General features: G+C 44.9%; 1 protein-coding gene across 5 annotated transcripts in view; it reads right to left on the bottom strand.

Moving 5' to 3' along the window:
* Positions 1-13,388, bottom strand: part of Art4 (arginine methyltransferase 4) — a 62,323-nt gene that overhangs the window by 43,604 nt on the left and 5,331 nt on the right. For 4 of the 5 annotated variants that reach the window (XM_084577459.1, XM_084577460.1, XM_084577461.1 and 1 more), the window contains exons 2-7: positions 11,307-11,441; positions 10,402-10,505; positions 7,826-7,930; positions 6,976-7,086; positions 317-494; positions 149-239 (exon numbers count right to left, since the gene is read on the bottom strand). In XM_084577459.1, coding sequence (XP_084433585.1) covers positions 149-239; positions 317-494; positions 6,976-7,086; positions 7,826-7,930; positions 10,402-10,505; positions 11,307-11,441 — 724 coding nt within the window. Of the gene's footprint in view, positions 1-148; positions 240-316; positions 495-6,975; positions 7,087-7,825; positions 7,931-10,401; positions 10,506-11,306; positions 11,442-11,793; positions 13,267-13,388 lie in introns of those variants that run through there. The other variant, XM_084577463.1, reaches the window with a different exon arrangement.

Here is a 13,388-nt window from a genome sequence, read left to right as displayed (position 1 = left end):
ACTTTCCTCGCCTTGTGTGCTCAATCATACCTAGCAGTAGAACTCGCACCCTCCCCACACCAAGACAAAGAAAGCTCTCTGAACGCAGCACGTAGCTTCTGATAGGCCTCACAAGTAAAGAAGCAATTGTACACAAAATGGGCCTTACCAGAAGTTGGCCTTGTTGAGCTGTTCCATGTAGAGACAGGTGTCCGAGAAAGGAGCTATGTGCAGATCTCCCCGAGTTGGGAACATCTTGCCTGCGTGCACAAAGGGGGGCGGGCCAAGTGAGTCACCAGCTGGTAACGGTGGGTGACCGTTGCCTCCCGTTGCTCACCTTGGGGCTTGAGCCACTTCTTGGCATGCAGGTAGGTCTCCAGCATGCGCTCGTTGAACAGCATGTAGCCCATGGGCTCCGACACTATCACGTCGACGGCCTCTGGCAGCGAGATCTCCTCAATCTTGCCGGGAATCACCACCACCTTGTCCGAGAGCTTGTTGTGGTAAACCAGGCACTGCGAGAGCAGTAGGGCTCGGCATGATGATGATCATGAGAAGACGTGGACACAGGCTATGCATCCACTACGGACACTCTTCCCACTACCATGCGGCTTAACACTTTCCTGTCCGTGGGAAAAGGGGTGGAGTTTGGGTGGTGTCATTAATATTTTTTTTTTTCTTCAACAAAACTTGCTTGGTACAGGAGTCGCTGTATCTTGTGCTGGAAGAATTCCTCTTCACAATGGTGTTATCAACATATTTATTGAATAAGTGATGAAAAAACATATCGGCAAAAAATTGTTTAAAAACAAACACAAAAGTATCAAAGTAATACAGTCAAACCTCGTTATAACGAAGTCTCATTTTGCGCGGACATTCGTTCGTTGTATCCGATATTCGTTGTAAAAGTACACACAAATTCCTACAAAAAAAAATTCTGTTCATAAACCCAAGTAAAGGCCACCCTAAAATGGAAAGCATAGAGCTGAAAAAAAAGCATCTTTTTTTCTTTAAAGCGTGATATAAGCACGCGAAACCTTACCTTTCATTTTGCACTGCCAAGCAAAAATGAGCACAAAAATCGGGATTTAGGCCACACAGAACTGATTTATTTAAAAAACGACGTAATCTTCATTTGGCGGCACTTCACACTATTCGATAGAATAAATTTCTCAACGAAATCGACACTGTGCAGCGCTTTCCCAATGTCAGCTGATTTGGCCACCGGTAGGTTCTCAAGGTACCTTCTCAATTTCCTCGCCATATCGGCGGCCTCGGTGCTGCTGAGAGCTCGCTCTTCGCCTTCTTCTTCACTCTCATCGCTGCTCGTAACATCATCTGTAGGAAGCAGCTGATCGACAATTTCTTGGTCGGTCAATTCGGGCGCCACAGCCAAGTTGTCATCGGCAGCAATAAAGTCCTCGAATGTAACATTCGGAACCGCCAGTTGACGCCATGTCGTATAGTCGAAATTGTCCGCTTCACCTTCAGAATCGTGGGCGTCGTTGAGCTCAGTCTCACTGGTGGATGGGGCTAGGCCAGCATCAACAAAGCAATTTCTTATTGTCGACTGTGCCACTTCATTCCATGCACCGTATAGCATGTACAGTGTAGTTTTGAGGTTTATCTTTGTTTCAAGAGGAACTGCTTTGCGTTTCGGCGCCGCCATGCTGCAAGACGACGGCACGACCTCGAGGAAAGTGAGCACACGCGCGGGTCGGCAAAACGTAGGGGCAGGGGCACGCGAGCGGTGGTTCGATCACGTGCAGGTTACATGCCAGGCAGCCGTTGATGCTAGATTCACTCGCGATCCCTAGATGGCGTGGCATGCGAAAGCGCGGGTGATTCAAACACATTTTAGGTGGAGGCGACGCGGGCGGTGGTTCGATCACGTGCCGGTCACATGCCAGGCAGCCGTTGATGCTAGATTCATTCGCAGTCCCTAGATGGCGTGGCGTGCGAAAGTGCGGGTGATTCAAATACATTTTAGGTGGAGGCGATTGATAAAACCGAAATTTAGCGTTTTGAAAAATTTTTTTTTTTGCTTCTTTTCGGATTTTCAGTCGTGTGAATACGAAATATGCTTCGTTATAACCGATTTAGTGTCAAATTTACAGTTTTTCATTTCGTTATACAGATAGAACTCCCATCGAAATAAAGCACAGCCAACCAAACTTTGCTTTTATTTCGTTATATCCGATAATTCGCTGTATCCGTGTTCGTTATAACGAGGTTCGACTGTACTACCCCAAGGACGTTGTCCCCCTGCAGATAACAGTTGTTACCTTCAGAACAGTGATCCCTTCTGATCAGCACGCAGCAAAGGCAGAAACTTTTCGGGAGTAAGCGCGAAACTTATCGAGGCATGGCTGTCGACGTTCTGGGTCTGTTTGACGTAGTTCCGCTGCGAGTGCTAAAGTCTGAAGAGCTGAATTCGTCTTGCGAATCATCCCTGCTACTGTTCGCATCCAAAATTGAGGCTCTCCAATGCATCAACTTCTGCGGAATCCCGCCGTTTCCGTGCAGCAGGAGTGTGCCACATGGACGCTATGATGTAAACAAGGAGCGCCGATCACCTGACTCCGGAGACCATCTGGACGGGCGCGGCACAACGGAAAAAGTAAATAAAAAACAAAACTGTAAGAAGGGTTCCTTTTTTTCCCATTGGATGACGCCACTTGTCAAGGAGCGCTTCGAAAGTGGGAAAATTCGAATCGTGAAGTTATCGATAGGGGGCTATCGATGGGAATAGGCGCGGACATGAAAGTGTTAAACAGGCTAGAATACCGGCTCAATTTCAGTTAGCTATACACGCTATCACACTTCGTTACTTTGGAGTCGGGCTGGCCTGCTTTAGGTGCAGCACATCCAATGTTAAAACAATGAATCAATACAGTACCAGAGCTGTAGCTTAGCATCTGTCCATAAGAAATGAAAAACGCTTAATCTCGCCTACAAGAAAGCAGTAGTTTTAGTGCGGTGTAGCTAATGTTTTTTTTTTAAGAGGGGAGGCTACCCTTGAACACCAACTTTTTTATTTCTTGAGGTATTTGAATGAAATTTTCAGGGTATGCTCATAGTACACACATTTGAAGAACTACCAAGTTTCATGGAGCTGGGCTCATCGGTTCTCAAGTTAGAGGAGTATATCAAGATAGTTTACATAGGTCCCTAGGGGCGGGCCTGGAGAATTTGCAAAATGTGCTAGCAGTGTGAAATTTGTTATGGTCATTCCTGGATAGTTTCCCCAGGGCAAGACAATTCCCTTTTTCCAAATTTCCTCTCTGAAAAATTTTAGTACAGCCCCAAATTTAGTCTTCAAATCTACACCTGACTTAACTATATTTTAATTGACTGCCCCTAATTACACATGAAATATTTTGAAAGAAAACGAATTGTCTTGCCCTCAGAATTTTACTTAGGTATATAACAAAAAAAAAAACCTCATGAAAATCCAATAGGCGGTTCTTGAGCTATGACTTTCCCTAGCAGCCACACCGTGCAAAAAATTGATTCCGAGAAAACGGCTCTCAAAGGTTGAGAGAACTAACTTTTTTGTTTCTCAAGTTATCATGATGAAATTTTCAAGACAGGCTCATGACATTAACAAATGAAATACCACCAAGTTTCATAGAATTGTGCACGATAGTTCTCAAGTTACAGAAGCATATCAAACTGGTTCGAATAGGTCCTTTATATCAAGCCTGGAGAAATTGTGAAAGGCACTGGCATTGTGCAATTTGTCATGCTGATTCCTAGATAAGTTCCTCAGGGCAAGACAAAGCCCTTTTTCTAAATTTTCTTGCTGAAAAATAGCATAGAAGTGGATTTTTTGTTATCAATTAGACCTATGTTGATTAACCAAATTAATTTTGACAAATTCCAGACATAATATTTTGAATACATGGGCTTGCCTTGCCCTCAAAAATTTATTCAGGTACAGTCGAGCCCACTTATAATGGCCCCACTTAAGACGAACACTCGCAATTATCACGAACAAGTCCGGTGCGGCCGTCAAAATATACATTAGGGCTATGGCGCCCCGTCGATCTCGGCTACAGCGAACGCCTTGGTGCCGCGGACCACTTTCCACATGCTGAGATCGCAGCAAGCGGTTTCCCGGTTTATCTATTGCGGCATCTCGCCGGAGGAACGAGGAGCGGCCCAAACGCGACAAGCGACTTCCCGGGTTATCTTCCGCGGCATAAGCGCCGAAACGAAGGGGGGGAAAAAAAAAAGAAAAAGAAAAGAAAAAAAAAAAAAAAAAAAAGCTAGCTAGCCAAGTCTGCACTGAATGCGTGTGGCACTGTGAGCGACCACGCAACGTTTAACACGTTGCACGAAACCGTTCAGAGGGCACGACGAGAGATCGTAAATCCGGCGATCGCAAAAATGGCGAAAGGTGAACAGAACGTACGAAGTACAAAGACAGCCAACAACAACAGCAAACAAAGAGCCGTAGCAGACGACGCGGGGAGGCGGAGACCGACGAGTCAGCGGCCGCAGCAGCCAATAGTAGTCGCCCGATCCCCCGCGTTCTCGCAGAGCACGTGCTTTGCCCAATCGCAGCCTTGAATTCGAGCGCGGGAAACTTGAAAGCCGCCACGAGGCTCTCAATCGGTAGCAAGCCACGCCTCGACCGCGCCGCCGTCGCCGAGGGTGGCAGAAGAAAGCGCAAGAATTCACAAACAAAACAAGACCAAGATGGCGGCGCTCAGTTCGGTGGGAGAGGAATGGTGCGCGCGCGAAGTTTGGGAATTTTCGGCGCTTGCTCGCTGCTCCGCGGCTGCCGCCGCTTGTTAAATAATTAATTTCGAGTATTTCTACGGCGAGTTGGGCATTGATAATTACAAAAATTGTAGTTTATAAGACATACTACCAGAATATATAATCTTCCAAAAATCGACTTCTTCGCGATTTTTCGGCTTTCAAAGGTCGCGTCCCCCCTTAAAACCATACGCTTGATACCAATCTCTACAGTATGAAGCTTTAGAAGAGGAAGTTATCTTTTCAGTAGTTTGAGTCTCAATCGCAATGCTTATTCAAGGAGATATGAAAAAAAAAAAAAAAAAAAAAGACTGCATAAAAAATTTCTTCCCCATAAAGGAAAAATGTAGAAAATGTCACACAGGTAACACACAAAAACAAAAAGTTCAAACACGTATTTTCCTTTGCAGGAAGGACTTCCGCATTATACCAGTAAATATCAACATTTTATGCACAGAATGTTCCGAGTTGCATGAAAAAATGCGATCCGTAATGAATATCATGCCAGCGGGCAAAGGCAAAGCAATGATCGGCACCCGGCGACCTGGTGCATCCCCTGCCAAGCAATCCTTCACGAAAGACGTTTATAAACCCTTCAGATCAGAGAGCTGTGACCTTTAGAACATGCGGGATATCTTAAGGTCAGCGCGCCTAAGTGGAGAAGCTTATCGGTAGATACACGTCGGTTTTCCAGGTTAGGTTGACGCAGTTTCATTGCCTGCCCTAAAATATGAGAAACTGAAGTTGCGTACTGTGTCGCAGCTGGCATCATCATCCAAAAACTTGCCCGTAGGTGCATCAGACTTGGAGGAAACGTGCTGCTTTTGTGGGGAAGTGATGCGTAACGTCCTCCACGCCACAATGTAAACAAGACGCACGCATCACCTGACCCAACCCCGAGGAGGTTTCAAATTTCACAACCCGACACAGAAATAGAACAGAAAACCAACACTGAGAAGAGCGTTCTCTGTTATGTGCTTGAAAAAAATAAAAAATAAGAGAGAGAGAGAGAGAGAGAGAGAGAGAGAGAGAGAGAGAGAGAGAGAGAGACTTTGCAACAATCTGAGAAAGACAGGCGTGAGTAGGAAAGCGTTAACCCCAAAATTTTATTCGATCCGAATCGTGTATATTGCTAAACTTTTTGTACACATTTCGAATAATGGCACAAGGTTGAAATAAGGCCCTGTTGCAGTGTTTTTCTCACCGACAGCTCGAAAAATAAGGCCTGCAGCGATGCTGCTAACCAAACTTGAGAGATCAATATGTGCGGGACGAAGGGTTCAGTGCCACTATACAGTCTATTCATGCGAAAGTATTCACAACACTCATAACATGGCCTCTAGGACCAGTTAACGGTTAGGGAAGCTTAATAATGTAGCCTTGACGCCCAACCTTGGATGCCACAAGGTAATTTTCTTACATGCATAACTTGAAAGCTTCGCCTTAGATTGCTGGCGCGTCTTTTAAAACTCACAGCTTTACTCCACAAGTTAGCAACAGTACAGCTGCTGGCGTGCTAATGTTTCACACTATTGCTTGTTCTGTGAGATTATTTGCAAAGTAGCAAATATTAGGCCCAATATTTGATTTGTATTCAATTTGGGGCTACCGCTATTCAACTGGGTAAAGAAGCCACACTATTCCACTTGATTCTAAAGGCGAACTTAATATCCATGTACTTGTATGTTGAAATTAATCTAATAGTATTTTTTAGACATTATGCTAACCAAATCAATATGCTATCAACAGTTCAAATAGTTGGCATGAGATTCGAGTGAGGCCTGTAGTACTTTTCTTTGACACATGCCTCACCCTGCCTGTCATGCGTTACTACTGAGGGGCTGACACAAATTTGAGTCAATCAACAGTCTTGTAAATAAGGTAAACGGACAATATTCCAAGTAAAAGGACAAAGTTATACTTCAGTTCCGTAAGAACAGCATAGCTCCGTGCAAGTTACAAATGCTGCTTAAACCCTACACCCATGTTATGGTGCCTCGTTGCATTTAAAATAATGCACTGTAATTACATTATTTACGAATGACAACACTGCATCCTTTCACAAGCAACATAATGCGACAGCAAGCTTACATATTTCCTTCCCTGTACAACCCATAAACAGCCTTCCCCCCACATTTTCAACACCAACTGCACGTGTTCCAAGCATCCACTACTCATCCAGGGCATTGCAGACAATTTTCAACCACCATTATAAAGCGGGGTGCATACCTCGGCATGCTTTGCCATGGAGCTGGCCTCGACAGCAAACACCTTGCGGGCTCCTGCTTGCACAGCAAAGAAGGATAGGATGCCCGAACCGGCACCCACATCCAGCACCACCTGCATCAGAAGACAAGCCACTTTTGGCTCTAACACTTGCCATGAGAGCGACTGATGTTCTTGCCAAGGTAACAGAACCACAACTTCCAGTTATGTCCCACTGCTTTCTAAATGGTGATTCCAGCTAACGAGCAATTAAACTCTTCGAAGGCAACGCATAACTAGCAGAGGGCATAGGTATAATTTGCGCGCAGTTATTTTTTAGCATAAAATAGCAAAAATAATGCTAATTACATCAAGAGATTCACTCATCCATTGCATCCAAAAATATGCTGCTTATCCACTATGCTTGTGAACCTCGGGGATCCTCAACAACCTCTGGTGAGAAATTTGACGATGTTCCCGTTGAAAGACATTTGGTCAAATTAAGTTCATTCTATGCGCTGCTACATGACCAAAACTGATGCCCAGAAAAAACACTCTTCACCACACTCTGCCAGTGCTCTCTACCATCCCCGCTACCGACACAAGCGACCTTTGCCAGACTTGAATCGTGCGAGCAACCACGTGGCGACACTGGGCGCGCTTGGCACAAAAATTTGGTGTCTCCATTGCTTTAAGTTTAGGGCCATTATTTTTTAACCTACACCAGCTACACTAGTGTAGCGAAAGTCCAATATTTCCAATGGTCATTTGCTATACTAGTGTAGCCGGTGTACGTTAAAAACAGTGGCCCTTTTAAATCCACTTATACTCTCGGAATCCAGGTGAGCGAATCGAAGTTTAGCTCGCGACGTACCTTGTCCTTGAAGTCTTCCATGTTGTTGAGTATGGCTCTCTGGTAGGTGGAGGTGCGAATGTAGTCTTGCATCATGTTCTGCTGCTGTGACAGGTAGCCATAAAACTGAAACAGGACATGCACACACAAGTCGAGAACCTGCCACAAAATTCGAAACACTATTACCAGCAGATGGCTGGTATGGCTAGGGCGTGGCACTTCAGACCTGCGTCCGGTCCCATCAGATCTGTCGTCAGCTCAGCATGCACGCACGTCTTGCATGGCTTTGGGGAAAAAAAACAAAAAAAAACGGGGGAAACGTAGACTGCAGCACACTTGTGTCGGAATTACTTTGATGCAATGAGTAATACCTCACCAAAGACGCAGGCATAACACAACACGACATAATATGTGCTTTCTGTCAAGCCAGAACATGGACAAGCATTTCTTGCAAATGCTAACATTCAATGCCTATTATGCTCAGGGTATGGCTGCCAGCAACGCAACTATTTCATCCAGCTTAGACTCACAGCTTAATATACACCTCCCTTTCCCTCCTCAAAGAAAAAAGATGATGATAATCATTAATTTTAATTGGTGCACGAGCATCTGAGGCCAAAGAGCACCAGAGACTGACACTGGATGGTTAAAATTTAAAATATAGGCCCCCCCATCCCCGCCCACACACAATGTGGAATCGTTAAAATATGAACCAACTTTTGCCACAAACTCAAAGCGATAGAAAAAAAAAAGAAATTCACCAACACACCTGGCTATGTGTACGAAGGCAAAAGCTCGCTTACACAACGCACTGCCGGAACGCCCGATTTCTAAACTTTTTTCCATGGCGCGTGCCGCCACGCGACTGGCTGTACGATGGATGCCCTTTGTGCCCTTTCTGCTTCTCCGACGGCACCCTTTATATTGATCCTCCTCCTCTAACAACTCCGCTAAGTCATACTGTGTACTGAGGTGATTAAGGCAAACTAGACCAGCAGATGAGTGCCAATTAGGAAGTGAAATGGTATCACAGCACCTGGACAGCTGCAAGGAGAACAGCTGCACCACAATTTCAATATGAAGGTGGGGAAATATGGCACCATACGGAGGTCGGTTATTAATGTCGTACGCGCAAATGGTGAGCCACAGGCAACAAGGGGGAAAGGGCTCCTCCTACAGGGGTATCTATCGTGCATGCCGTAATCCCAGTTGGTGGGAGGGACGATGGTACCGTATAAACCGGAATATAAGTCGATTTTTTTCTAAAAAAAAAAGAAGCAAGCTTAAGTTGCCCCTCGTCTTATATAGCGGTCTTTAGCAGAATTTGAGGTACAGTCTGGCCACGAGTGGCGTGCCTGCTCGTGAACGGTATTGACAACCAAAACTGTATTGCCAAAACTGTATTGACAACCTGCAGTTTCTAGCGTTTTTTTTTCCCCCGTCCTAAGTTCATTTATCTTCGAGTGTTCTCTTTCGTTCGACCTATGAGAGTATAAAACGCCTCTTTAGCAATGAAAACGCATGTCGAGGCAGTTTGCAGTGGCTTTCCAGTAAAGTGATGCTCGCCGAAGCGAACGGCAACATGGCCGCTCTCTAAGCAACTGTTTGGCGTTTCAGAAAAAGAGTGCGTGGTGCCGTGGACAAGATCAGCTGTTTCCATGCAACCTTTCAAGAATGCTGCGTAAGCAACACACTTGATGGAACCAGATGATACTCTGGGAGGTGGCGCGCAGCAAAGAGCCGTCTTCCGACGATGCTGCTGAAAGTTTGGTTTGAGAGCGTAGCTCCATTGATGCAGAGACACAGCCGATGTTGTAAATATATGCGCTTCTTCACTTTTTTTTTGTTTTATTTTAATTTTTCATTTCACGGTAAGGGGGTCGACCTATAATACGGTTTAAACGGTACATACAGTGCATTTTTTTTCATGTTATCGAGACGTCGCAAGGTCACATTGGCTTTCTGCTACTTGCTGCGAACACTTCCTGCTCACGGCACCCATGAGCTCAATGATATACTAACTCCGCACTACCGACCAAAGGAGGAGGCGAGAAAACCAGCAAATCATTTTGGAATTTATTTATGCACCTAGTGAATGCTATGTGCCAGACTTTTTATAATGATGGTGCAGAAAATACAAACTTGAAAGTAGAAAAACTGCGTTCAAATATATGAAAATTAGCTGAGAACATCATAAAAAATCACGAAAGCATGCTCTCGGATTGCATACAAGAATTCAAAACCTACTCATATTAATTCCTGGGGTGGTGGACCGTTGCCTAAATTTATAAGAATGTACTGCAACAGAAACTTGTTAAACCTACCACTCTGTCGCTCCAGCTGGCATAAACAGTAAGCCTGCATTTTAACTGTCGACTTTACCCTCCTTCAGTCTATAACAAGCGGCACAGAAGGTGAACTCTTCGAATGGTCCAAAATTTAAATGCTTCTGAATAAGCTCCTGAACTGTATGGCACTTCTATATTAGCTTATATATGCTGATGCTGTCAGCAAGGAGGTCAAGAGAACATAAACCGGATTAAAGAAAAGTGGTAGAAGAAGGAGAGAGGCACACTCTGGCATTCAAGACAGCCTACCTGGAAGTACTGTGTTGCCGAGGCCTCGTCAGTCCTCTGCCGAAAGGTGGACGTATTCAGGCCAGTCTTGAAGGCATCCACTATCCGGTGGAACCGCAGACACTCTGCATACCCCACACCAACGTTTTTCAGTTTCCAAACCTCGCTTGGCAACATTTCACGGCACCAACCAAATCACACACGAGGCGAACACTAAATTAAAATGAACGATTTCCGGTGAGGAGGCCGCAGAAATAATAAAAAAAAAAAGAATCAGAGGAAGTATAAACCGCAGAGGAGTCCACGGTAAAATCTCAATAGTTTAACCTGCTTGATGTAAACACATAGAGAATGAATCTCCCATGCAAATTACGCGGTACATTTAGAGCAGGCCCCGCACAGCTATGTGGTTAATTTTCCAACTAGTGACATCTAGCACTCGGAATGTAGAGCAAAGCTGTGCCAGCTCTGTGCACACCATCCATGCCACTAATCTGGAATAAACACACTGAGCATGGCTATTCAGAATTGTTTGAACTCTCTGTTCACTGGTCTCTACACTCTGCCCACTGTTACTGAGCCAGCACAAACACGTGCGCACACACGCGCACACACACACAAAGCAATGATGGCTGCCAGTTTCTTGCCTCAGTTTACATGAGCACCTTGATAACAATTCCACTATACAGTCAAGTCCTCCAATTACTAGAATGCGCGATCCCTTTGAAGAGAAAAAAATATCCCTGTGCGCGCTTCCATTAGACAGCTACACAATGACACAGGCACTGTTAGCCTGTTACCAACTGCACCACCTGTGTGTGTGCGTGTGTGTGTGTGAGAGAGAGATCTGTGTACAGTCCCCACCCTTATGTGCCCCTATCCCACCGTTCTGCTCCCCAATGAGGAGGGGTGCATACTAGACATACCCTGGTTGCTGGGGAATAGCACCATGAGTGTGCCCTTGGCGTGGGTGATAACGAAGGCACGCTTGCCCACGCGGGCCGTGTCTGTCTCCTTGAAGATCTCCACCTCGTGCACTGCCTCAGGTCCATTGCTCTCCCCTGTAGAAAAAAAAAAAGAAAAGAAGTTACCAAAACGACCAACAGGTGTCACTACCTTTTCATTTGGTAATAAATGGGCACACGCATGCACTGCAGTGAGAAAAGCGACAGAAACCCCCGGAGCTGTGAACCTCCAATTACATTAATTTTAAAAAATGTAGCGGAGTTATGTAACTACAGTAAAACATATTTTTTTTCTTTTTTTTGGTCTTCGTTACTTTGGGAAACTGGATAATTCCGACACCCTGTCTGGTACCATCCAAAATATGTACAGTCCTGTAGACCAAAATTTTGAAGGCATTTGGCCGCAATTTAACTCTGACAGTAGCAGAGTTAGCATGTGCATGAGTACCTGAGATGGAGTAATGGTGGTGGTGAATTGTAGATTCTGATGTCCGGTCACTAAAACAGGAGCGATGCAGGTTTCTTACTAGTACGTAAAGGTCCTGCGCTCGGCGCTACAAAACTGGATGCTTTTGTAGGCTGTGCTTTGCTTTGCTATTTACTTCCTTGTCGTGCTGCATGTGTATCAAGGACCATGCTGGTATCATTTCTGCGTGTTATTACAGGACATTTAATCATTTTACATTATGCCATTTGTTGTACGTAGGCTGTTTTTCTTTGAAATGTGTGTGTGTGTGTTTAAGGACACAGGCTGCTGATACACCAAGTGTCCTAGAGGAAAAAATGTACTGGCTCATCAGCCAGTATAGGGACAGGAGAGCTGCCTACGTCTGTAAGTGCTTCTTTCGTTACCGGAATGGACTCTGCCCAAATACACCAGCGTCAGCCGGCGCGTTGCAGTGAGCAGTCTCTCGTTGGTTTGTGTGGAGTTTGCTTCAATACTCCTAATGTTAATGTGGTGGCGTATGTGAATGTGTACGGTGAACGAAGTCTGGGCAGGTGTGTTATGTTGTTGGCTGCACTGACAGCTATGCAATCTCGTCAGACGCTTCTAAGCCAATCCATTACTACTGGTTTTCATTACAATGCTTTCCACACAAGCATGAACGGTGAGCGACCTGGATACAGTCAGTTCAAAGATAGAGATATGTGTCCACAAGTTTGATTAGTGTGTGGTTGTGGAAACTTAGCTAGTTTGTTCCAATTTTGCTCTAACCAGAAGCTTTAGAGACTGCACAGGATCGTGGGAAGCCGCACTCCTGCACCTGCAGTCGCCATTTCATCAGCTATCAGAGAAATCCAAAAGCACAAGTTACAAACTGAGCATTTCCCAAGTTTGCATTAGAAACATTTTGGTTTGTAGGGTTCAACGTCCCAATGCGACACAGGCTATAGGAGATGCCACAGGGGAAGACTCTGGAAATCTCGACCACCTGGGGTTCTTTAACGTGCGCTGACATCACACAGCACATGGACACCACGACTCTCGTTTTGCCTCCATTGTACAAGAAAAGGCTGCCACCATATTCGTTCTAGCCGTGTTAGTATTCTTCAATGATGGACACAAATAATGCCCGCATGCCTACTTATTTCTATCTCTAGCATATTTACTTCCGTCTCCGAACAGAAAGAGCAGATAGGAGAAACAAACAACTGCTATTCTCATAAACTTCCTGTCCTCTTCTATCTCTGTTTGCCGACTGGTGCCAACGTGCTTTGAGAACTCTGCTGAGACTCTTCGCATTCATTCAGCTTTATCTGCGGCATACCCTTCTCACCCAGTAAAAGCACTCACTGCCGAGCTCATTCAATATTTAACGTTACAAGAGTGCTATCAGTACCATATAAAATACAAATGAGAAAAAAAATTTAGTTAATGAAAACTAGCATTAACGCAGTTAATTTTCATGTCAAAAGCATCGGACCGCCGTTTGGAAGAGCTAACAGGTTCCGAACGCATTTCTTTTTGACTAGTTAATATTTCTCCGTTGTTTATTTCACATTTGCATTTCACTTTAAATCTGTATACATATTTTCTCAGCA

The sequence above is a fragment of the Amblyomma maculatum genome, chromosome 8, assembly GCF_055883805.1.
Source record: "Amblyomma maculatum isolate TAMU_Amacu chromosome 8, ASM5588380v1, whole genome shotgun sequence".
In the NCBI taxonomy this organism is placed as follows: Eukaryota; Metazoa; Arthropoda; class Arachnida; order Ixodida; family Ixodidae; genus Amblyomma; species Amblyomma maculatum.
Note: the sequence above shows the minus strand (reverse complement) of the source record. Positions and strands in the feature narration are given on the sequence as shown.